The following is a 24,564-nucleotide window of genomic DNA, read 5'->3' on the forward strand; positions in this document are numbered from 1 at the left end:
GACATTTAACCAACTGAGCCACCCAGGCACCCCGAAGAGAATCTAACCTTAAAAGAAACAGCTAGAAGTCCCCAGAATTTTGGCTTCTGTGAATGGACTAGTTTCTTAGGGCTGCTGTAACAAAGTCCCACTGGGTGGCTTAAACATCAGAATTTATTGTCTCACTTTTCCAGAGTCTAGGAGTCTGAGATCAAGGATTCACAGTAGTGGTTCCTTCTGAAGGCTGTAAGGATGAGTCTGATCAGGCCTCTCTCCTTGGCTTGTAGATTGCCGTCTTCATGTTCACATGACATTCTTTGTGTGTCTTCACATTGTCCTCCCTCTGCACATTTTTCTGTGTCCAACTCTTCCCTTTTTATAAGGACACCAGTCACGTTTGAGTAGTACTCACCCTAATGACCTCACTTTAACTTCATTCCCTCTGTGAAAACCTTACATCCCAATACGGTCACATTCTGAGATACTAGGGGGTTAGGACTTCAACATATGAATTGGACGGGGGTAGCAATTCAACTTATAATGGTGAACCTTTGAAGAAAAAAATTGACTTTCCTACTTTAAGCTTGCTAAGTGGCTGCTATTAGTTTATATCCAAACCTCATATGCTAACTACATATATCTGTTTTGAGAATTAATATGACAAAATTGGAATTGACCCAAATATTGACTGGTATTTAATCATTGTTGAACGACTTAGAGAAAAGCGAGGATCTTCTAATCTTGTTTTCTGGTAATCCTGCAACCTAAGACTTTATTATTACTTTCTAAAGAAAAGGGGTTCCTAGAAGTTGAGATAATAAATAAAGTAATAGCTCTCTTTCCTGGCTAAATTAGAATGGAGTAGAATAGAAAAGAGGAAAGGAAAGGAAAGGAAAGAAAAGAAAGAAACGAGGCAGACTGGTCTATAAGTAAATTTAGGAGGTGCTACATTCAGGTTTGGGTTAATGAGTTGGATTCATGATGTTCTTGAGTCAAATTCTCTGTCCTCCTTGCCCCCCAAGGCCTTTCTGGTGTCCCCGTCTGCACTGCAGGAACTATCTGGAGTTTTTCTTTGCTGCTTATTTTTCATAGATTCCCAGTTCTCCACGGTAGACCTGTGGCATTAGAGTAAGCAGGGGTTTGCAGCAGAAATCTACCCTGAGTTCTTACATGGTTTTCCTCTAGTCATACTGGATGAAGTTTTAAATTTCTTCGCTTGGGACTATGCTAGGGCTGAGGCTATTCTGAACAAACCAGATAATTCCTTTTGCTCTTAAGCTTTGATGTCCCATGTTTCCGAGGAGGAGTCTGATTTGACCTTCTCCGACTCTTTGGAGGTGCTGACCACCAACAGGGGAAGAGCATCTGACTGTGTTGCCTCAAGTTAGACCCCATAGGAGCTGTGTCATGCATGCATGTGTGTGGCCGTGGAAAGCCACACACAGACTGCAAAATTATCTTCTCTTTTCAGTCAAGCACCACCATCTCCTTGTTCTATTCAGTCACAGGGAATCTATTTTGCATTCCTTCAGCTAATTAAAAAGGACCATGAATGTCTTTACCTTCCGAAGCCCAGGGCTTTAGACTAGGGAGAAGTTAGCCTCCCCACCTAGACTCTCTCTCTTAAATCCTCTAGCTTTCCCTTCAGCATTGGAGGGCTATCATTCATGGGTCAGCCTCTTATGTAATATTAATAGAGCTTTTAGAGCTTTCCTGGCTAGCTGGTCACTGGATTAATATTAACTCCAGACCGGGAGAGAGATAAGCCTGTTCGGCTGCCAACCTTGGCAATAAGGAGCCAATGCAAGCAGAGGGCAGGCATTTTTCAGGAAAAGGGAAGAAAAATGACCCATGTGCGGGTACTGTTCAGAATAAGATATCATGTGCAACAAATGTTCCACATTTTCACTGAAGGGTGAAAAGTCGTCACCTGGGGGTGCCCCTCTGGCTGCTATCTCAGGTGTTGGCATGTTCTTGCTGCAGAACAGTAGAGAAAGCAGGGGTCTCCAGTAGCATCTGTGAAGACCTGCTGGGTTGGGCTATATTCCCTTTGAAGATGTGAAGATGTCGCTGAAAATCCGGTTAGCGACTGGCAAACCAAATAGGCTCCACTCCCTAGGATGGCAAGTGACCTGCTTGCTGGAAGCATTTTAAGAAGGATCATAGGACCCAAAGAAACATCTGTCAGGTTATAAAACATGGGCATCTGGTATGCTACTCCAACTTTACCTGTTGATGGGTAGCAGGAGACTAAGACTTCAAAATTAAACTGATTCTAAGACTCCATCCTGAAATAACAGAAGGAGAGGAGAACAGCCCAACTCAGATTACTTGTGATCCTGCCTGTATCACAGGTTGGGTCATGGCCACAGGAGTAGTGGAGGACCTTGACCCATGCTGCAAGGGGAGCCAGGCAGGCGACGTTTCTCAGAGCCCTGGGGGCAGAAAGGCTACAAGTGTCACCTATTTTCTGCTCTGCTTTTAATAAAAAATAAGAAGAGCCAGGATAATTCCTGAATATCCTTTTAGCTAACAATTTTACCTTCCTTCCTTCTGGCACTTTCTCAGAGCTGCTTCTTAGTGGTTTCTTTCCCTTTTCCCCCAGAGCTCTGTATCTGCCCTAACTGAATGGATGGGTCTTAATTCAGTCTCTTACTAGAGTCCTAAGGCTTTTAATGTCAGGTCTGTTGTCTGTGTCCTCAGTGAGGCAGGTCCTCTGAACCCAGAGGGCTGTGGCCCCCTGCCCAGTTTTCACGTCCTTCACCTCTGCATCTCCTTCCATCAGGGCACCCTGACTGCCCAGGGGAAGCTGCTGCAGCAGGACACGTTCTATGTGATCGAGCTGGATGCAGGCATGCAGTCCCGGACCAAGGAGAGGCGCGTGTTCCTCTTTGAGCAAATCGTCATCTTCAGTGAGCTGCTAAGGAAGGGATCTCTCACCCCGGGCTACATGTTCAAAAGGAGCATCAAGGTAAGGCTCCTGGCGGGGATGATAAAGGGCAAGGAAGAGCCAAACCTGGGAAGCGGCTTCCCTGAGACAGTGACCTGGCATGAGTGCCGATTCACCACCTTGACAGTCTGGCAGCCAAGTAAGCTGAGGGCATGAAGGTTAACTATTTTCAAAGAAAGAGACAGGCTGAGCACAGGTGCTACAGACCCTGCAGGCTCTCCAGCACCGTGTCGTTCACCAAAGACAGAAACCAGAGTATTTAGCTATTAGATCCAGGACAAAATTGTGGAAATGTCTCCTGAAATAAAAACTTTGAGAAAGTGTCATATGTTGTTGAATTTTTTTAAATATAATTTATTGTCAAGAGGGCTAACATACAGTGTATACAGGGTACTCTTGGTTTTTTTAAAACCACTTAAATACCTTGGGTTCTTCCAGATGAATTACTTGGTCCTGGAGGAGAACGTGGACAATGACCCCTGTAAGTTTGCGCTCATGAACAGGGAGACTTCGGAGAGGGTCATCCTGCAAGCCGCCAACGCGGACATCCAGCAGGCCTGGGTGCAGGACATCAATCAAGTCTTAGAAACACAGCGAGACTTCCTAAATGGTAGGTATCAGTGGGCCTGGCTTCAGGGGCCATTTTCAGGGGACCCCATGCCTCTGAGCTTCCTTGGGTCTGGGTTCATGGTGACTTCATGAGCCCAGATGACTTTTTATATGGATGACAAACTTGTAGTTTTCAGAAACACTTTAGATTTTTTTCTGAGCCTGAATATACCAGTGAAACAGATGGAACATGATAAAGAAACCCCAACTTTCCAAAAGAAGAACTTTTCTCTAGAGCCTGAACATAGGGTATATGCCTTATGGCCAGCACTGCCAACTGGCGTCCATTGTGGCAAAAGGCTGAGTTGGGCACATCGACGATCAATGACCTATGTTTTCCCATTTGGTGACTGATGGCTGGTACTTTCTCAGTTTCTCTGGCATTACCTAGCGAAAACTGGGAGTTTGACAGATCGGTGTGAGAGCCTACACGAGTCCTCTTGCTGGCCAGCCTGAGCCCTTTCAAATGAGAGGTGATCACTAAATTTTAGTAATACTTTGAAAATTCTCAGGACAGATGATTACACACAGAATATAGCTCTCTGCAGACCCTGCAGGAGACCCCCAACCAGAAATGGCATTGCTGCCTGGTTTACATTTCTGTATTTTTTCACTGCTGGGACTGTCTTCATGTTGAGCTTGCCATGTGAGAGAAATTGTATGGTTTTAAATGAGTGCTCACCTCTCAAGCAGATGAGCTCAGAAGTTTCTCCGAGAGAAACAGAGCTTGAAGTTGAAGGCAGAATGTAACCAGGAATGAAATTATTACCCCAGAGACTCAGCAAGCACATATGCCTGTATGTACACAGACACACACACACACACACACACACACACACACACACACGCATACAGACTGAGCAAGCACATATGCCCATACACACACACACACACACATGCATGCATATACACGCACACACGCACACACGCACACACAGGCTAAGCAAGCACATATGCCCATACAGACACACATACATGCACACGCACACAGAGATCCACTATCAGATGTGTCACCTCTTGCCAGTACTGGAATCTGGACTCTTTCAAATGTCACAGACAGCACTTGCTGGGTGTCCAGCATGGACCTGAATGCTGTGGGGAAAGATGAAAGGTGACACACCAGTTTAGGACTGTGGGCAGGTCACAACATTTCTCTGGGCCTCCGTTGGCTCATTCTATGAAAACAAGGGATGACCACTCTGCCCACACTGCCCGTGCTGCCAGCGGTACCAGAAGCAGGGAGACACGGCCAGCTCCCTCTAACGTCAGACTCACTCCACAATAAGGGGCTTAACCCATTGTATTTATTGTAAAACAAATAAAAAGAAATTATACAGCAAGATAAACATGAAACTGCAAAGCAGTTTGTGAGAGTTATGTGCTGTCATGCCCCCTGACCCCTCACAGAAGAACAGTTTGGTGAAAAAAACAAAGTGATTTCTAGGGTTCTTTCTCATTCTAAAAATGCTAAAATTAAATATCAGCCCAGCCCTGAGGGATAGTTACCAACGTTGTATATAGTTTATGGTTTCTGAATGTAGAATTTTAAATTAACACCTTTGGTGATAAAAATAATTCTGTGCAAAAATAGCATATATATAAAATGTCATTACAATGCATTCTGTTAGTTAAGCATGCTTGATTATAAGCTTGAATGAGATTTTTAAGTTGGTCAATGCAGTACAAAAGACAAAAAAAATTGAAACTAGAAATAACTGAAGTAACAATATTGGCCCATACATATTGAGTCCTTTCTCTGTGTCAGACACAATGCTAGGCAAGTGTTCACATGTATCATCACATTTAATCCTCATGTCCACATGGAAAGGTACGTCCTATCACCCTGTATTTTTCAGGTGAGGAAAAGGAGTCAGGGAGGTTAGTAAAGTTGTCCAAGGTCACAACAACAGTAGGTGATAGGAAAAGGACTTGAACCCAGAACCGTATAACTTACAATGAGGCTTTCAACCACAAACTACAGTATAGTTGCTAATGGTAGGGCACACATTTATCTATGAGCTCTCTAGCACACAAAGCAAAGAAAGAAACAGGATCAGGCATAAGATGCTATATATTAGACAGAAACAAACCCTCTCAGGAAGGATCCACTTCCCTGATGCTAAGACCTGAGCTATGCAAACTGAGACTAGCGAAGAACAACGCCTCTCTGTGTCATTCATTTTAAAAAGCCGCATTACTTTGAAACACTTCAGCACAGTTAGTACATTTAATCAGGTAATACCCCAATTCCACGTGGTGGGTGCTGATTCATAAAGTCAGTTTGATAAGGCCTGCTTCAGACCTCTCTGCTAGCTACTTAAAACTTATGACTACATTTCTTTGGGCATAATCAGTGGTTCAGACTTTTACATGGTTCCAAGAGACCTTTCTCTTAATATAGTGAATTATGGAGATATTACTGAACTCGATTATCAATACCTAAATATTTAATGCCTACAGAACACCGTCTAGGGAGAAAGGCTGAGCTCTGGCAAGAGCCTGTTTTATCCTTTGACACAGTCACGAGACAAGGATGTAGGGACAGAGTAGGGCTAGCTTTTTACTTACAGAGGCACGCAGGCATCTCAGGGCCAGCCTTTCCCTCCTGCGACCTCAAAGAGAAGGAAGTGTGAACCCTATGTTGAGTCCTACTGAAGTACATACTTATCACTATAGAAGTATCCCTATAATTGAAAGTTCTCTGGGCCCCAGCTGTTAACCTACTTAAATATGTGTTCCAGAAAATACTGATAAAAATGACAAAATTGGGCCAGCCCTGGAAGTCATTATTACAGAATTTGACCTGTCTGACTTTTGCCTGGCTATACCTCGTTAGTACTCAGGCCTTGCAACTCTCTTATCTTAAACTCTGTAAAACAAAGCTCATGTATTTCCTCTGTCCCCTGAGTTCCACTGGCGACCATTCTGCTAGTCCCCAAAGCGGAGTCACCATCAGTTCTTGCCTCCCTCTCCCATTGAGGCTGAGACAGAGTCTAATCACCCTCCGAACCCCACGTCCAGTCTACATTTTCATTGGCTCTGTTCCGCTTGGATCTCTCACTTGCCACTGTCTCCTGGCTTCTGAACCAGCCTCCCCAGGCCCTCCTCCCAACTGCTGCTCCAAGGTTAATGTTCCTCAAGTATGGCTCTGGAGAGAGAATTTAAAATGTTCAAATTCATTTAATCGAATCACTTCTCATGGTCTTCAGAATTAAACCGAGACTCATTAGCTGGGTTTTGTGGACTGTTCAGTCATGGGGCCAAGGCCTCCCGTACGTCTCATCTCCTCCTCCACCCGTGGCTCTTCTGTTGCAGGTGCCCTGACTCCATCCTATTGCCCAGACACACTTCACACCTGTCCACCTCCTGCACGCTCTGAAGCTTCGTACCACCACCACCCCCATAAAGGTGTCCAGCCACACACATAGACACACTACGAAGGCCCCTCTCCATCCTTTTGCACAGCACTTTGCACCTCATATACGACGCCATTTTGTTTTTGCATTTCCATGATTAAGGTAGATTTCTTAGCTCCCACAGTAGATTATAAGTTCCTTACAAACAAGGGTATGTCTTCCTCGTGTATTACCATTATGCCTGGCATAAAGCCTGTGTGTATCTTGCTTCCACATCCTTGTGAGATTCCTAGACCTCAGAGTAACTGTCTGCTCTTACCCTGCAGCACTACAGTCACCCATTGAGTATCAGCGGAAAGAAAGGAGCACAGCCGTGATGAGGTCCCAGCCATCTAGGGCTCCCCAAGCCAGCCCCAGGCCCTACTCCTCTGTCCCCGGGGCCTCTGACAAGCCTCCAAAGGGCTCCAGCTATAACCCGCCTCTGCCACCCCTGAAGATATCTACCTCCAATGGCAGTCCAGGGTTTGACTATCACCAGCCTGGGGACAAGTTTGAGGCCAGCAAGGTAAGTGACAGCCCATTACCCCCCACACTCACCACCACTCTGAGGACACAGCCTCTGTGCCCACTTTAGAAAAATGAAATTACTTCTTTTTATGCTGCCCATTTACCAGAACAACCCACTGATATAGCCTAGCCTCAATTACTTCTCTTTCTTCCCCTGCATATTGAGTGAGTTAGACTGGCCCCCTGTGCTCAGACATTCTGTGTTAAAGAGCTACTGTCATCTGCAGAAACTCAGCAAATATACTGTAATTTTGTAGTGGTAGTGATGACTTATACCAAACAGAGTAGTGGTGCTTCGGGTCACCTGAAAGTCACAACTCTAGTGTTTGACGTCTTCAAGGGATCACCCTTTCTAATGATGAGCTGCTGACGTGAGCTCACCATCCTCTACCCTCCACTGGCGGATGCAGCAAGGGGAAATGGCTCGTCTGTGGGTAAATGGGAAAAGCAAGCTTGGATTAGACGTTTATCACAGATAATCCACAATTCAAACATCACTGTGAGGACAGCATAGAATTAACTGTAGACACATCTACACAGCTGGTGTAGGACCCTCCAAAGTGGTAGGCATGGGAATAAATGGGGAAAGTTCTAGATTAGGAATTCAGGCAATCTGTTTTCCATGCCTAGAACCTTAGGCAGTTCATTAATCTCATTAGGCCCCAGTTGCCTCTAGAACACAATGGGTCTGTGACTAGGAATGTCTACATTTTTTTTTACTTACAGGTTCTGCTTTTATAGTTTTATTTATTTTATTCAAATTATTGGATGGTATTGATTTTTTAAATTTACTATTAATAAAAAATATTTTTAAAAAATCAACTATTAATATCCAAGTTCAATTCTGTATTAGAATAACTATACTGACCTTTTCATTACATTACCTAGAAATGATTTCTACCTTAAAAACCCCTTGTGAATTAGTTGAAGTCATATTGGCTTTTTGTCAAATTCTTTGAAGAGTTTCTGGCTCTCATCGTGATCTGTGAGGGAGCCAGGCCTCCCTGGGAGGTACAGGCTAGAAGTAGCTTTCCCGGTATCATCTTGTGAAAGAGCCACAGAGGTGTGACCTCTTGTGTTAATGAACACAGGGGGGACCAGAGGAGTTTTGTTCCCACTAGAGTTGGGTCATGGTAGGTCATGGGCTTGCCATTGAATTGGGCAAATGTCTTGTTACTTCTGCCTCAAAGAAGATCAGCATGTAGCGTGAAACTGATGCTTTTTCAAAAAGAAGAAAAAATGTTTCAGAGGGTCTGTCTTCTTTCGACTACGGGACTGTGCCCTGACCTGACCCTTGCCCTGACCTTACTCTGCCCAGGGGCTTACATCTCCCTGTGCCACCCTCTTCCTTACATTAGAGGATGCTGGCGGGAAGGCTGCATGCTAGCGAGGGGCTTCCCGGTGGAAGGTGTGTTTATGCTCTTCCCCACACTGGACAGTTCTCTACCCATGCACCCTTGATTATAATATTTTAGGCAACATTGCTGTAAAAAATAGATTTTTCAGAGCACATTTAGAGATATCACTTTATTGCTCAAGATTTTCTCCTGCCTGCTATTTGCCCTGCTGGTGGGAAGTTTGGCCTTTAACTTTGGCAGAGAGCCTGCCATGTAAGCCGGCCTTCCTGTATCCGCGCCCCTCTTGCCCTTGTCTTTCAGCAGGGCGACCTGGGGAGCTGCAATGGGACCTCGTCTATGGCCGTGATCAAAGATTACTATGCACTGAAGGAGAACGAAATCTGTGTGAGCCAAGGTGAGGTGGTCCAGGTCCTCGCCGTCAACCAGCAGAACATGTGCCTGGTGTACCAGCCTGCCAGCGACCGCTCCCCCGCGGCTGAGGGCTGGGTCCCGGGCAGCGTCCTGGCACCCCTCACCAAAGCCACCGCGGCAGCAGAAAGTAGTGACGGAAGCATCAAGTAAGTGCCTCGTTGGCTTCCCTGGGAGAGGAGTGTGTGGATTAGAAAATCAAAACCAAACAAAGAACACAAAAATGCAAACACATGCTAGGGAACTGGCGCGGCTTGTTCTCGACAGTGCCACCGGAGCCAATGTCTGAGGGCTGGACCGCACGCGGCGCGGGGCGTCCAGGCCCGGGTGTCCGGCTTCCTTGTGCTTGCTGACGGTAGTGGCTGTGGGGTTTTTTTCCCCTTTTGGTTTATAATTTTCTGTTCGTTTTTCTTCCTTCCCTTCCCCCATTAAGAAAAGAACCCTCCTGAAACCCTAGATGACAAAAGGCATGCCTTCCGTTGCTCCATTTGACCCACCACAGGATCCACTGGACTGGACTTTATTTATATTGTATTAAGTTACTGATATATATAAATTTTTTTGATTGACACCAAAAAATTACCTTAGCACCAATGCCAGACCTGTGCAGGTCAGCGGCCCGCTGCTTCTCTTAGGAGAGAGGGAACTTTTTGGTTGTCTATGGCGATTCCTCTGTACAGATTGTACCTTTTTTTTTTTTTAATTTCTCCCCTCCCCTGTCACTTTAATATATGTTCATGGTAATTTGTAAGATATTTCTTTTCCTTATTTTGGTTGCGAAGACCCTTCCGAACACATTCCTGTATAAAGTATTTTGCACTATTTAAGGAACCCCATATGGATGAAGTCAGGTTGTGCAATATAAATGGAGAGCCACAATGTTCATCATTGTACCTGTAATGTAACTAATCATTTTAAATGTACTATTTTAAATATGTAAAATAAATTTTCACCATGAGCATGTTTTAATGAGGTTAAAGGCTAGTTGACCCTTTTTCCCCTATTTCACTATTCTGGGAGTTATAAATGTGCAAACAATTCTTTTTTCATTCTTTCTTTTCTTGTCTGTATTTTAGGAATTGGTTGAATGTGTTGGCAGTTTTCCCTACACAAAAAGTGCTTTTGTCACCCAAGCTCCAATACTAGGCTTTCCTTATAAACAGCCCCTAGGGGTTCTCTCTAACCTCTGAGATGCGGACTGATTCAGATTGGATGCCATCACGCTGGGCGCCCTTGAGGTGCTGACATGAAGCGATGACTCGAGCACAAGACTGGGTTTAGCTTGCATCCCCCACCACTCTCCAGGCTCGGTGGTCATCCACGGCAGAGGTGGGAGGTGCTCCCCGTGACATAGCTCGGCAGGGACACCCACAGAACACAGGGCTGCTTTGGCACTTTCTCTAGCTCGGGGGACAGAGGCTAGCAATGTCACCCTGGCCTTTCTAGGTAACCACAGACCCAGCTAGAAATCAGTGGGGGTCTCTAAGGCACCATAGACCAAATCCATTTTACTCTCAAGACATTTGGTTTTGGTACCTTTTAAGAAGCCTTGGAAATAAAGGCCCTCAAAGCATTGACGTTCTTATTAGTCACTGGCCTTATGAGCTATCTTGTCACAATTTGCAATCTAATTCTCAAGGCACTCAGCACTTCCTCCTCACTTTTGTGTCTTTTGGTCACTTTTTCCTGCCTTCCTTGGGATGTGACCCTGGGTAAAAGAGAACAGATCCAAATACAAATGGGTCATGCTGGTTCCTTGTCAGCCCCTCTTGCACAGGGGCTGGCGGGGATGGAACAGAGCGTCTGACTTAAAGTGGCTGTCAGTATTTATCAGTGGAGGACACTCACTGCACCCTCCCCAGGGCCTGCTGTGACCACAAGAGGCAGAGCTGGTTGTGATACCCACAGCATAGATGTCACTGAAACCCTGTTTCCACATCAGTTCCTGGGCTTGTGGCCAAGAGACGGAAGCTCCCCAAACCATGACGATGACTTCTGGAAAGAAGAATATGAAATTGACCCTGTCCTGCCACTGATACTACTCTGAGTCTTCCTTCTGAACATTATTTGTCACAATTCTAGTTTCTCACCAAGCACACTGAATGACCCAGAGGGTTGTAATAAACACAGGAGCACACCCCCACACTCTCACACGCACTCACTGTGCTGTTAGCCCTGGGAACCTCTTTGGCATGCGCCTCCCTGACTCAAGATGTCCTCACACTGGGTCAGGGATGTGGATGTGGGGGGTAAAGATATGAAGTGAATGTTGGGAGTTAACAGTGATATTATCTAAGGTTAGTTTCCATGACTGCTTCTTGCTCCGGTACAACAACCAGAAGCGAGTTGCTGGTGTGCTAGAGAGCCTGCCTATTCAGGGGATACAAGAGAAGGTCTGGCCAAGAGATTCTTGCTTTCTGGTGGAGCTTACTTAACCCCCAAATTGAGAACATGACTATTCTTGCCCTTTCCTCTTCAGAAAGGTGATCACTGAGCATGTGTATTAGTGATAAATATTTTGGGAACACCTTCAGGACGTCCTAAAATTCCTGACATGAGGTTATGGAAGATATGCTGTACATTTTGAAACTTTCTCCTTCCTCCTAAATCTCATATGCCTGCCCCCCCCCCTTAACAAAGGCTCTTTTTATCAATCTCTGTCTGCAAAGGCCCAAATTTGACAAGGACACACTGAAGGAAAGCCAACCTCACTTATTCCAGGCAATGATAGAACTTCTTCCAAATTCTATGACCACACCTGAAATTGATGATGCCTGCCCAGGGTCACTAATGTTGTTTGTGACTTGGCTTTTGGTGTCTTTGTCTTTTGAGTCCTGACATATGTGCAACTCAAGAGCTCTGCTCTGAGTTTCTCTTTACAAGTCTGGGTAGTAGCTTCCGACCTCCTTGTGGGAAGGAAGAAGGTAAGGGTAGTGTGAAAGGAGATTGCTGCCCTCGCCTCACTGAGAGCACACATTGGGTCTTCTCCCAGCAGGAAAACTCTAGGGTCTCCTAGCAGTTGTCAGAGCTTTTTATTCACAAACACTGAGTGATGTGAAGGACATAGGCCAAGAAGCAATTCATCCAAAAATATCCAGATAAATGAGTGGTGTTCAACGGTGTATTAAGTAAAATGCCCCAGAAAAAAAAATTTTTATCTGCACTGCAGTGTTTGGAAGTAGCCACAGCCCAAATACAAATAATGAGATGAAAACCTCAAAATCATCCTTTTGGGTCTTTATTTCTGGTCCTGGGAAAGGTCCAGGAGCTTATACACTGTAAAACACACTTCTCTTTTCTGTTTTGCTCCCCCCACGCCCCAGCTCCACTCCGTTCTTCCACCAGCCACCACACTGCTCAGGAAGGGAATTCCTCAGTCCTCGAAGGGCTCAGCAGTACAATGTAAAAACTTTCCTTGGTAGAGTTTAATAACCCAGTACTCATATCTTCCTCAAATGTTACGGGCAACCTTGCACATCTATCAGGAGGGGTCAAAGCTCATCCTCACTCGTTACTGGAGGTGAGCTCAGCTGGCTGCCGGCCACCACAGGAGCTGGCACGCAGGTGTGGGGCCTCTGAAGCTGGGGCTTGACTGGAGCACCTCACCTACTGACCCACCCCAGGGTGGCGAGCCCACCCACCGCCTCACTGTGCCCTGACCTGCCATTTTGATTGGTGCATTTTTTGGTACAACAGGAAGTCATGTTCATGGCATACCCTACGAATGAGAAAGCGGGCGGAAGTGGAGAACACGGGTAAAAATGAAGCCACAGGGCCTCGTAAACCCAAGGATATTCTGGGCAACAAAGTCTCTGTTAAAGTGAGTAAGGTATTCCAGAGCTGTGTCCCACCTCTCATCTACTCCCTGCAGCATTCTCACGAAGCAAATTGGGTGGATGGGGTTTTGTTTTTCCCAGTGTGGGGACCAGAGGGGAAGTAGTTTAGCAGGATTTTGCATGCAAGATCAATTTATTTTTCATTTTTTATTTCTCCTGGCAACGTCAATTCAAATACGTAAGTATCTTTTATTTTCTTTTATACCTTTCTCTTTATACTGTGCACATGTTTTATAACAAAGTTATCTGCAGCATTATTTTTGTAAAAATGCAAGATGCTTGATTCATACTAAAGCTCTCAAAGTTGTCCGTTCAGTATCCTAGGTTTGAAAATACACACAGGGTAAGGAGATTAGGAGTGCTTGCCAAACCTACAACCGTGTGAAGTCTGAGGTTTGGAATTTAAGGGCCACTGTGTCCTTGGTAAAGTTTCATTTCTTTTCCCCAGAATTCAGACGATGACATTTTCAGACCTACATGTGGGCAGGAAAGGGAGGCACATTGGCGAAGCCCAAGTTTCTGTTTTGTAAAAATCTACCTCTTACTAGGAACCCACTGATTCTCAGCTTTGGCAGACCCTTGTTGCCCCCATCTTGAGATGATGGGGTCTGCTTTCCTTGCAACGGGCCCTCTGGAAAGATCTGACTCTGGACCATGGGAGTTAGACTGCTCGTGTTTAATATTACTAGAGCGTGTAATTATCTACCTGGCAGTTTTCCCCCTTCCTGAGCAAAATAAGAACAACTGAAACCCATTCTAACGTCCTTCTTGGGGAAAAGAAATTGTGTTCCCTCCTTCACTCTCATCTGGGAAGTCCAGCCTCACAGGAGACAAGAGTTTAAATTACCCAGCACTCATGCTTCATGTGGTTGCTTCCACTGCTCTTCCCTGTGAGACTCGCGGCCGCACACGATCCCAGCCTCTCCCCCCTGGAAAGAGCATGCTGCCGCCCTCGGTGATCAGCACCCCTCCTTAGAAGCACTGGGTTTTTTTCTGCCCAACTTCCCATTGCTCATGCCTTTCTGAAGTTCTCCTCACTTGCCAGCAAAAGCTGCCTGCGGTTCTAACTGTTTTCTCTTTCTTCCCCTCCTCATGCTGCCCTTCAAGGAGACGAACAGTTCCGAGGAGTCAGAGTGTGATGATCTTGACCCTAATACTAGCATGGAGGTAGAAGCAGCTATTGTCCTGTTTCCTGTAATGATTGTCTTTTTAAATGTGTTCTGTAACGGTGACCTTGCTGAAGTGACCAGCTAGTCGAGGATAAATTGTGATCTTAGGGCACATCTGGGTGTGCCATCCCAACTTAAAAACAGAAAAGAAAATTAAGTCAGCTCAATTCTGATAGAAAAATGAGCTAGATTATTTTTTAAAAAACACACACAAACTAATATTTCTGGTTCTCTTGAATGCTTGCTTAATATTTCCGTCGTTGGCAGGTATGGCTTTGTATAGAAGATATCCAACTTCATTACTAGAAACTTAGAGCTCATTTTCCCCCCAAGGAAAATGGCATTATAAAGAGTGGCTGATTCCCAGTTGAAAGACAAGAACCGTTTTACTTATAGTTTCTCCCTTATTTGTTTCTCCTTCCTTTCTTTCCCTTCTTTTTCTTTCTCCTTTATCCTCTTCAACTGGTTCTTCTACTAGAATCTATTCCTCCCTTGAGGCCCCAGCAAAATCATGGAGTAGTTATGGCCCCTAGTCACTGTGTATCGCTAATGGAGAGGGAGTGAGTGACTGCAGCCCAGGCCTCTGCATCTGCCCAGGCCCAGGGCTCCTGGGGGGTGGCTGTCCCACCAGAAGTAAAAGCAGCCCTGGGAATGGCCTTCCTTCTGTAGCCTTAGCAGAGGACTCTCTAGAGATGGAAAGACTAAGAAGTTGTCAGGGACCTCTCTTACCCTGGAGGGTTCCAGGGGCATGGGAGTGGAATTAACACCTCCACCCACAAGAACATCGAGTCAAATCAACTTCCAACCCCTTCTTGGCTAGAAACTGTCTTGGGTTAGAGAAACAGGACTCCTACATGGCTTGCTACTGAGTGACAACCCTCATGATTTTACAAACCCTAGACAATTAGAACAAACATGGAGCTGGCTTTCCCTGACATTTTGTCTTTCAGGGGAAATTGGCATGTTTTTCTCCAAGTCTGTGTTCCCATCACCAGGAATGGATAAAAGTGTAGAGATTTCCTCTAAGTAAATAGAGAGTGGTTTTTTTTTAATCTTTTCCTTTGTATAGACCTAAGCTTTTCACTTGACTGGATGAACCTTTATTATTCTTATTCTAATTTGACCTAATTCCAAAGAAATCCACCACCATATTACGACAACCACCACAAAACCCAAGAAAAACTATTCTGCCCAAGAAGGGGTAAATGAGCTGTGGAAGATGCCAATTGTGTTGAATGAGGCCAGAGCCAAGTTGTCGAAATCAGGAGTTCTGCCAGGATACAATGGTCACTTGTGGCTGTGGGTATTGCCACAAGCCTAAATTCGGCATGTGTAGGTCAATGCAGTGCTCCACCCTGGGAGGAAGTGGGTACGGCATTCATAGTCTAAATGTATCTTCGAGAAAGATGCAGCCAAGGGAGATTTATGGCTCTGCTTACCTTGCATTTCATAGGACAGGCACCTGCTCCCATGGAGCCCACACCTATCACCTTGTAGCCCCCTTGTGACAGTGTATCTCCAGTCTAAGTGTTGCTGGCCTGTGTCAGATGACATCAGAGATGTCACCTGCAAAGAGAGGAAGTCCAGGCATAGGGAGGGGGAAACCCAGATATTTGCCATCTAGAAGGCAATTTGGGACCTCTTTTTAGCTCAGGTGAACTAGGGAGAGAAGTGCAAGAAGGGCAAGAAGTTGGCACAGAGTGATATGGAGCCAGGTGAGCAATGCAAACGGAGAAAGTTGCCTGATATAATGAGATGCTCCATTCTACATTTAGATAAGCAAAACTATGTAAACACACACGTACACACGTGTTAGCCCTGTTTTGTGAGTTGAACACATGTCTACGGTTCTGATTCATCCAAGGCTCACAGCCCTTTGCATAGACTAAAGGTGATGGGTCCCAGGGAGGTGCTTTGGGATGTGTAAGCAAAGGTAGTAGGACGTTAGTGCTGAAGGGAAGAAAGCCATGAATTGTGTTGATGCATGTCTGAAAAGTTCTCAGATACAGTGCTTGAGACAGACATTTCAATTAACTGGCACTGTTGGGGGGCATGTGTTAGAAACTAACCAAATATTCTGGTTAATCCAAGTTTTCTGTAGTAGGTGTGCAGGCTGCCCTCACATATTCCTTCCATCCAGATCCTTGTAAGCATCAGTGAGTTCACATGCTGTGTTGCCACGTTAAAGTTAACTGAGCACACAAGCAGGTGCTGAGGGGAAACAGGCCTCTTGGCACTGCTAACTTAGAATTTTCAGACACAAACAACAAATATGCTATGGAAAGTCAACCTGTTCAACATGAGTTGAGAATTTTCCCAAGGATAGGTAAGTAGAACTTTATTGCGGCGTTCATTGCAGAGGGGGGAAATGGCCAGGGCTGCATACTAAAAAGAGCTATTAAAGACTCAGCTTGAGAAACAGGTGGCCTCCTGAAGGCCGCTGGCTGCTAAATTAGTAATTGGGGGCATCACTACCATGCCCATCCTGGCCCCCAACCTCACCCTTATCTCCTGAACCTGATGACTGTAATATGTGTTACCTGACTGAGTTGGGTCCCTGTGCCCCGGGGAACTGACCTACACCCCCTGTGGCTTATGCTCTGAGCCCCTGTGCCTGGAGCCCAGCCGACATGCTGGCCTATGCACCCCGTGCCCTGCTCCGTGCTAGGTCTCTGAATGCTAAGTCCTGCCCTCTTGACTGCCTACGCCTTCACCTGATGCCAGCATGTTGACTGCAATCCTAGCTGTATTTAGGCTCTTTTCCCCTGCTTCCCACACATATATCACTACCAAATTCTTTCCCTTACTATTGTTTTTCTTAGTTGGTGGATTGAAGGGTTCTCTTAAGGAGAAGTTTCTTTGGGTCTTTGCTTCCAGACCAGCTGCTTGCTACGCTCAGGACTAGTATATGCCCCACTATATTGTTTTATGGAGGTTTATAGACACATCCTTGAATGCTAATTAAGAGGAAAGTAAAGCACCTTGAATCCTAAGAATCTGGCTTACAAAGCTTTCCAGGAACATCCAGTTATGTAAAAGGAGGCAATTCTGATGTAATGTATCCATCCTTTTTCTTATCCTATAGAGAAACACATGTGAATATTCTCAGGTACAGCCCCCACTTCCCACTCCCAGCACACAAGCCACACCATCATTCGCTACAAGATTGGCTCCCAGTCCACATGATCCTCTCGTGGTCCGGCATCCCCTGCTGCCCCCCCCCCCGCCCCCGTTGATCTGCAACCACACCTCAGAGAGAACTGTTCTAGAAATGGCAACGATCTGCCCACAACTCACCTTACGTTATCTTGTAATGATTACACTTTGGGGGCTAGAGGAGAAGAGGAGAATATATATGAGAGAAATGTTTCTACATGGAAGAGGAATCCAATCAGGCTGAAAATCAGACACTAGGCTCTTTGGGGAACAAGTTAATATTAATTCATTCTTTTCCAGTACAGCTTAGATTGCGGACTGCCTCTTATTGATGAGGACTGCAGATGTGATGGTGGGCTGAGCACCATATCTCCCCCTTCTGGCTTCCCAGTCCTGCCCCTCCCTCACCATCTGACTGCTGCCCAGGCTGGAGCCAGGGCTCCAGGGCTGAGGGTCTGCTTCTACCCTCTGAGCCAATGCCCACCTCTGAGAAGGCTGGACCCTCCCCAAGCTGTACCGATTTCTCTTAAGACCCAGCTAGCCAGGTCCCCATACCCATGCCACCTTGGAAAGTCATCTGAGCAACCATGTGGGGACTTGGGGTTTTGCACCTGCAGTCCAGTCCCAGAACTGCTACTTGCCTACATCATGTGCTGGAGCAGAAAGGCCTGAACCAGCCTCCCAGACTTGGGCCTTCATCTTCAGGGATAAACTTTCTCAGTCCAGCTTTTATGTCAAGTCCAATTTAAAAAATCCATCTTAATTTAAAAATAAAAAAGCCCAAGGCCACTTTTAGCAGAGAACATCAATCTGTCACATTAAGAGCCTGCCACAGTTCCAAAAATGCTCCATCTCTGCCCCAGCCATTCAACAAGGAGCCAACCTCATCCTCATCCGCCACCCAGTCTAAATGTAGACATACCCTCAGTCGTTATACCAGCTGCGAGACAGTTAGCTCGGGGGTTACTTTCTGCATGAGAAGAGGGCTAGGGTCTTGTGGGAGAGGGTACTTGGAAAGGCGAAGATACTTTGGAAGGAAATTTCCAGTCAGAGTAAGGATCCTAGACTTGGAGAGCTGACAGAAACTTAGAAACTTTCAGTGAACCCTATCTCCTTCGTTTATTTTTTTTTATTATGGTAAGACATACATAACATAAAATTTACCATTTTAACCATTTTTAAGTGGCATTAAATTCCTTCACAATGTTGTACGACTGTCACCGCTATTCACTTCCAGAACCTTCTCTTCATCCTGAATTGAAACAGTACCCACTGAACAATAACTCCCGGAGTCCTTTCCACCCACTCCACCGCACTCCAGCCCCTTCAGAGACTTTTAGAAGAAGAAACTGAGGCAGAGACGCTGTTACTTTCAGTTTGAAAATGAGAAGGTGCCCTGAGGGCAGATTCTGGCTTTTCCTGGCCGTTGTTCCCCGGCCTACACCATCTGCTCTTTTCTTGGAGTCCCCATCTCCAAGTTGTTCTTAATCTAAAACACAGATCCTGGCAGATGAGAAGACCTGCCTTCCAGTGCCAATTTTTCTGTGTGGATTTCAACTTATTCAATGTTCCAGCTCAACAAAGAGGAATATCATTTCTGCCCATCCCAGCTTTCCAGGGCGAAAGTATGACTTAAATAAAAATCACGGAAAGGTGGAGTGCCAGCTGGCTCAGTCCCTAGAATATCCGACTCTTGATCTTGGGTTTGTGACTTAAAACCCCACATTGGGTGTAAAGATAACTTTTTAAAAAATCACACAAAGGCAGCACCACATGGGAGGAACAAACAGGAGTCGAAATCCTGGACTGCAGTCTGTATACTGTCAACCGCGAGGCCTCGGGCTGCCACTCAGCCTTTCTGAGCTCGGGTTTCTGCGAGAGGTTGCACAGCCCCGAGGAGCCAGGTGTTTATGTCTGGTGTGGAATGAGCGCTATGCGGATCCAAGGTGTGGACTGCATGGACTCTGAGACCCTTCTCGTTCCTGAACTTCTAACCGAAAACACTGAGACCCTCCAACAGAAGAAGCTGGAGATTCTGTGCCTTGACCCTGGAATTAGCTTTGAAGCGGGTGTGCCAGGAATGGCCTGAGTGCATTTTCACCTGAGACGGGACTGGAACGTCCACCGCCAGCCCTGCGAAGGGTCTGGGCGGCCAGTGCTGACCCTTCTGCCCTTGCCCCTTCCCCACAGTTCCCCAGTCACTGCTTCCACATCTTGAAAGAGCTAGGCTGCTGCTCCCACCTCAGCTGCTTTGGCTCCTTGTCCCAGACTCAGACCTTCAAAATAACCTGGTCACACAGATTGAAGGAAACTTTCACACCCCAGTCAGGTGACTGGCCTCCTGGCATTGCCAGTGTGTTTCCACCAATGCCTGCTAATGCATTATATGAAAAGAATTTTTTTTATGAAAAGAACTCTTTGGAGAAAAGAGAGTGAAACATCACATTCCTCTCTTTTTATTTTTACAAAGTATTTTCTTTGTAATATATCTGATAAGTTTGGCCTGGAGACTCACTCCTGTTGCCTAGCTTTGTTCTGACTCTACGTGCAGACTGATTTATATTCTCCCACTGAGGGAAGGGCACTTCACTTGCCGGCGCTGGCATTTTCTCTCTCCTGGGAGAATCACAAGAAAATCTTCCACTGCACATTCATTTCTGTTATGTTTTCTGTTCCTTCCAATGATCCTATGAAGACAGGGTTTTCTTACCCTCCTAAGGGAAGCAGTGTCAGAGAGGTCATGGTCACACAACCAACAAAAAGAGCAAGTCTGGGGTGCCTGTCTGGCTCAGTCAGAAGAGCATGTGACTCTTGATCTCGAGGTCATGAGTTGGAGCCCCATGTTGGGTGTAGAGAATACTTGAGAGAGAGAAACAGAGCAGGTCTTGAATTTGGTGAGATGAGAGACCAAACTTGGCACGTGGTATGGAGGAAGTCTGCTCACTGAGGCTCAGGTACTTTCTTAAGAAGGTTCAGGCCCTCCCTTGTTGCACATCTGCTTGTTAGAGGAGAATTTCTTCCTCAACAACTTTTTTAATCCCTTGACAGTGGGAGTGATGACTTGGCCTCACCCACACCCTACCCCAATGACTCAGGAGTCCAACCACAGGAGCCAAGAAAGGAGATCCAATCATATGGGTTGGAAATGTCTGAATCGGTTTCTCAGGCCAATATAGTCACTCAGCAACCCCCAGTCATGCATGTCCTCTGGTACTGTCACCCTCTTCTGGGGCCTCGCCCACCTCATTTATGTTGTACATTAATGAGATTATGAGGTGCCAGTGATCCAGGAGAAGTTGCTCTAAGAGCCGCTGTTAGAGAAGGCCACCACCTCCCTCCCCAACCCAGCTCTGCCAAGGTTCACCTACAGGCTCGCTCAACATGATCCTAGTCAGTTCCATTTATCAAAAGTTAATAACACAAAGCATTGCAGTGAGTACTATGGAGGGCCAAAAATTACATGAGATCAGGCCCCATGCTTAAGAAGCATGCAGTCACGTAGAGAGAGGTGGTTTTGATTGATTCATGTAACAGCAAACTTTACGTGCTCTATTAAGAGCATGAGGCCATTATTCATTCAGTGGGTATTTACACACCCACTCAGGCACTGGGCTAATAATAATAGCAGCTACTGTTTATCTTTCTTCCCTATGTACCTGGCTCTGCTGAGTCCCTTCTCCCAACAGTGTCAATACATAGGTATGATTATCATTGTTCCTGTTTTATAGATGAAAAAACCGGAGCACAGAGAGGTTAAATATCATCCCCAAGGTTGTGTATTCACAGCCTGTCTCCTAGGAAGCCTGTGAGCACACTCATTGGCTTCACATTATGGTAGTATACGGGTTGGACGGACTTCTAGAATGTAAGCAGTCTTGGAGAAGGGTAAAGTGGAAGGAGAGAGCATGAGTAAAGGGCCTGAGGTATGAAAGTGCCTGGCACATTTTGAAAAAATTATATGGTCTGTAGCTGGGGTTCAGATACATCAGAAGAGCTGTAGGAGATACAGCCTAACAGAGGAGTTGGGACCAAACTATGAGGGCCTCGAGGAACTTGCTAGGAAGCCTGGACTCGACGCACTGGATGACAAGAACAAAAATAGGCTTTTGAGCAGAGTCTGTGTTCACTCTGCACTTTAGGAAGATAGCTGGCCGCTGAGTAAACAACCGGGGCCGACCTCTTGCAGGGCTGTTGCAGTAGACCGTGGTAGGTGAAAAAGAGTAAGGATAAAAAAGTAAAAAGCAAGAGAGGTTTTGGGGATAGGAATGTAAGGACGGTCAAATCACTGAGGCATGAGACCTCAGAACATTCATCCATAAAGCCTTTATCCAAGGTTAAGATCTCGACTTCCAGGTTGGACATGTGCCATATGAAAAGGAAGTCCTAACAGCCCCCTTCGCCCCCAGGCCCCTCTGAGCAGACCTGCAGGCTGCTGAGAGCATAGGAGACCCATGCATGCACAGTAACCACCTTCTGCTTTACCTATTTTGTGGGACGGGTGGTAGATTTTTTTTATTATTCTGTTAAAAGTCATATTTTTATCCTTTTTTATTTTCAAGGACATGCCAAATGTTCTCTAATCAAAATAGTGAGAAAGGGTGGAAAGAAGAGTCAGACTAATAATCCCCACAAAACAGTTAATGTGTTTGACACTTGAACATTCATGGAGACTTATATATCCAACAGCTAGTGCTTATACATTCTTGTCAGGAACACAACTCTTTACAAAAATCAACCATGCACTGATAAAGCAGGTCTCATCAGAAATCCAGGAATCAGTATCCTATCAAGCAGGTCCTCCAACCACAATGCCATTAAGTTAGAAATCAGAAACAAAAATGATTTTCAAAACTCATACATTTGGAAATTTTAAAACATTCTATCACAAGTGGGTCAAAGGGGGGGGGTTAAAGTTGAAGAAAAAATACTTAGAACTAGAAAGTAATGTAAATACTAGGAGGTAAGAAATCCCCCCACCTATCCCTGCCCACCCCAGAAAAGCCTCAGGGGCGGGGTGTTGGTTTGCCTGAGCCCTTGGATAGAGCAGCTTTCCTCCAACCAGGCTGCATGTTGACTCATGTAGCTTTCAGAACTCCCATTGCTGTTTGGGATTGCGTTGCATTCACATATTGTTTTATATTGCAGCCTGCTTAATGTCCATTTAGAAAGAAGCAGAGGTAGAGATATTTCCTAAATATTCAGAAAATTGTGTCTGGTTTAACCAGATTGAAAACAGGAAGGGTTATGGGACACCTGGGTGACTCGGTTGAGTGCTTGACTCTTGACTTCAGCTCAGGTCATGATCCCACGGTATGGGATCGAGCCTCGTTTGGGATCCATGTTGAGCCTAGAGCCTGCTTAAGATTCACTCTTTCTCTGCCCCTCTCTCCTGCTTGTACTTGTAAAAAAAAAAAATTCAAAACAGGAAGTGTTAAACCTCCAAACCAGAACTCAGACCTAAATTTTTAAAAATTGGTTTTCTTATATCTGTTTATTTTATTGCCAATTTTCCTTACCTAAAATCATCTAAAATCCCTTCCCTTCCTCTTCTGAACAGAGATTCCCATGAAACAAGCACAAAGGGAATAGAAAAATCAGACAGACTATACAAATTCTGAGTTCATTCAAGGGAGTTCAGAGTTGAGCTTAGAACATTTGGTTTGAGTTTCTTTGGGCCGTTTTGGTTCCTTCAGAATCCTAGATGCATAGTTTTGAACTGTAATTTGTGACTGGTGATGAGGAATTGAGAAAAAAAATGGGGTAAGTGTGTTTTCCTCCTGGAGTCAGTTGTGGCCTGGTTATCTAGATAAGGATTTTGCCCTCACTCTCAGGACATGGGGTCAGAATCTTGGACATACACTGGCAAGAAAAATAGGCTCAAGCTCTCTTCAAAGCTCAGCTTCTTATTCAGTGCTGGTTGATTTTACCTATAACTCTTTCCTATTACCTTGCCACCCTCCCGTTTTGAAGAAAACCAAGAAAACACTGGAATTCTCTCTGGAAGGAAGAAACTAGGTTGCTGGGGGACCACATTGTGGTGGTTCTTTTCTCCCTGAGGAGGAAGTGCTACCACCTGCCGCCCTCTGCTGTTCAAATAAAACCAGATTCCCAAGAAGCTCTTTCCCACGCTGTCTACACCAGCCTTGCCATCTTGGGTTTGGGTTTCAGAGAAAGAACATGTGCAGTGTATACAAGTGTCATCTTCCTCCACTACCACATCCATCTTGACTCCCATTCTTTCCTCTTTCCCAGTTCACTCTCGACGGACTCTCAAACTGTTTCTGAGGAAGGAAAACATGAGGTTCAAGAAATATGTATAGCTTATGATGAATCCTTCTGGCCCCAAGGGCTGATACCTCAGGTCTCTGTCACCTTATCCAAGGTAGTTAGGAGGCTTAAATTCTAGTCTTCTAATTGGATGAGTTATTTGATTCAGCAAATACTTGGTCTTCCACTATGTGCAAGATGCTATGTGCTACTGTCTTCAAAGGGTTTATGAGTCTGGTAGGATAATAGCATGAGGGAAGATGTCATGATAGATAGAAACATGTGACCGTATGGACCAGCCTCTGGAAGAGCAGAGAGGAGGGAAAGATCACTGCTGCCTAAATTTCAGGCAAGGACTGACTGATGAGATTCCCAAGCAAGTCACATTCCAATTGATGGAAATAGGAAAACACTCCAAGTTCATGGCAAGACATTTTTCTCAACATTCCTCCCCAAAATTAGAATCCTACACACTTTGTTTGTTTAGATTTGACAAGTATCAATGGACCTCTTATGTGCCAGATATTGTGCTAGGCTCCGAGGCAACAACAGCAAACAAGGTTCTTGCCCACACGGGCCTTGCAGTCCACAGGGAGCCACAGACAAATACAGAGGCTGTTTCACTGCCATGCGAGAAGCCCATCATGACCCTCCACACTGCCGCCCTCCATATTACACCTTGCTTCAAAGCAGAACGAGGAAAAAGGAGGGAGGAATCTTCTACGGGCATAATCCAGAGTCAAAGTTAGAAAAAGCATTAGCATGGATTTCATCCAGGCTCATGGTCCTTGCCGGGGAGTTCAAATGGGACCACTAGGTAGAAATGGGATGGAGAGCAAGGTGAGGGAGCAAAGGTAAGGTAAGCAGGTAGGCCTTTGACATCAATGACAAAGCGTCACGATGCTTTTC

The 24,564-nt window shown here is 45.5% G+C and overlaps 2 protein-coding genes across 2 annotated transcripts in view; both read left to right on the forward strand.

Annotated features, from left to right (window-relative positions):
- The window catches only part of KALRN (kalirin RhoGEF kinase), a 609,954-nt gene extending 599,687 nt beyond the window's left edge, over positions 1-10,267 (forward strand). Inside the window, exons 45-48 of the mRNA XM_029938721.1 lie at positions 2,765-2,950; positions 3,368-3,539; positions 7,221-7,459; positions 9,123-10,267. Of these exons, the coding sequence (XP_029794581.1) occupies positions 2,765-2,950; positions 3,368-3,539; positions 7,221-7,459; positions 9,123-9,380 (855 nt within the window). The 3' untranslated portion in view covers positions 9,381-10,267. The remainder of the gene's footprint in view (positions 1-2,764; positions 2,951-3,367; positions 3,540-7,220; positions 7,460-9,122) is intronic.
- A 9,054-nt stretch (positions 10,268-19,321) lies between these two features.
- Positions 19,322-24,564, forward strand: part of LOC115291169 (kalirin-like) — a 20,890-nt gene continuing 15,647 nt past the window's right edge. Inside the window, exon 1 of the mRNA XM_029938722.1 lies at positions 19,322-19,457. Coding sequence (XP_029794582.1) covers positions 19,322-19,457 — 136 coding nt within the window. The remainder of the gene's footprint in view (positions 19,458-24,564) is intronic.

The sequence above is a fragment of the Suricata suricatta genome, chromosome 5, assembly GCF_006229205.1.
Source record: "Suricata suricatta isolate VVHF042 chromosome 5, meerkat_22Aug2017_6uvM2_HiC, whole genome shotgun sequence".
NCBI lineage: Eukaryota > Metazoa > Chordata > Mammalia > Carnivora > Herpestidae > Suricata > Suricata suricatta.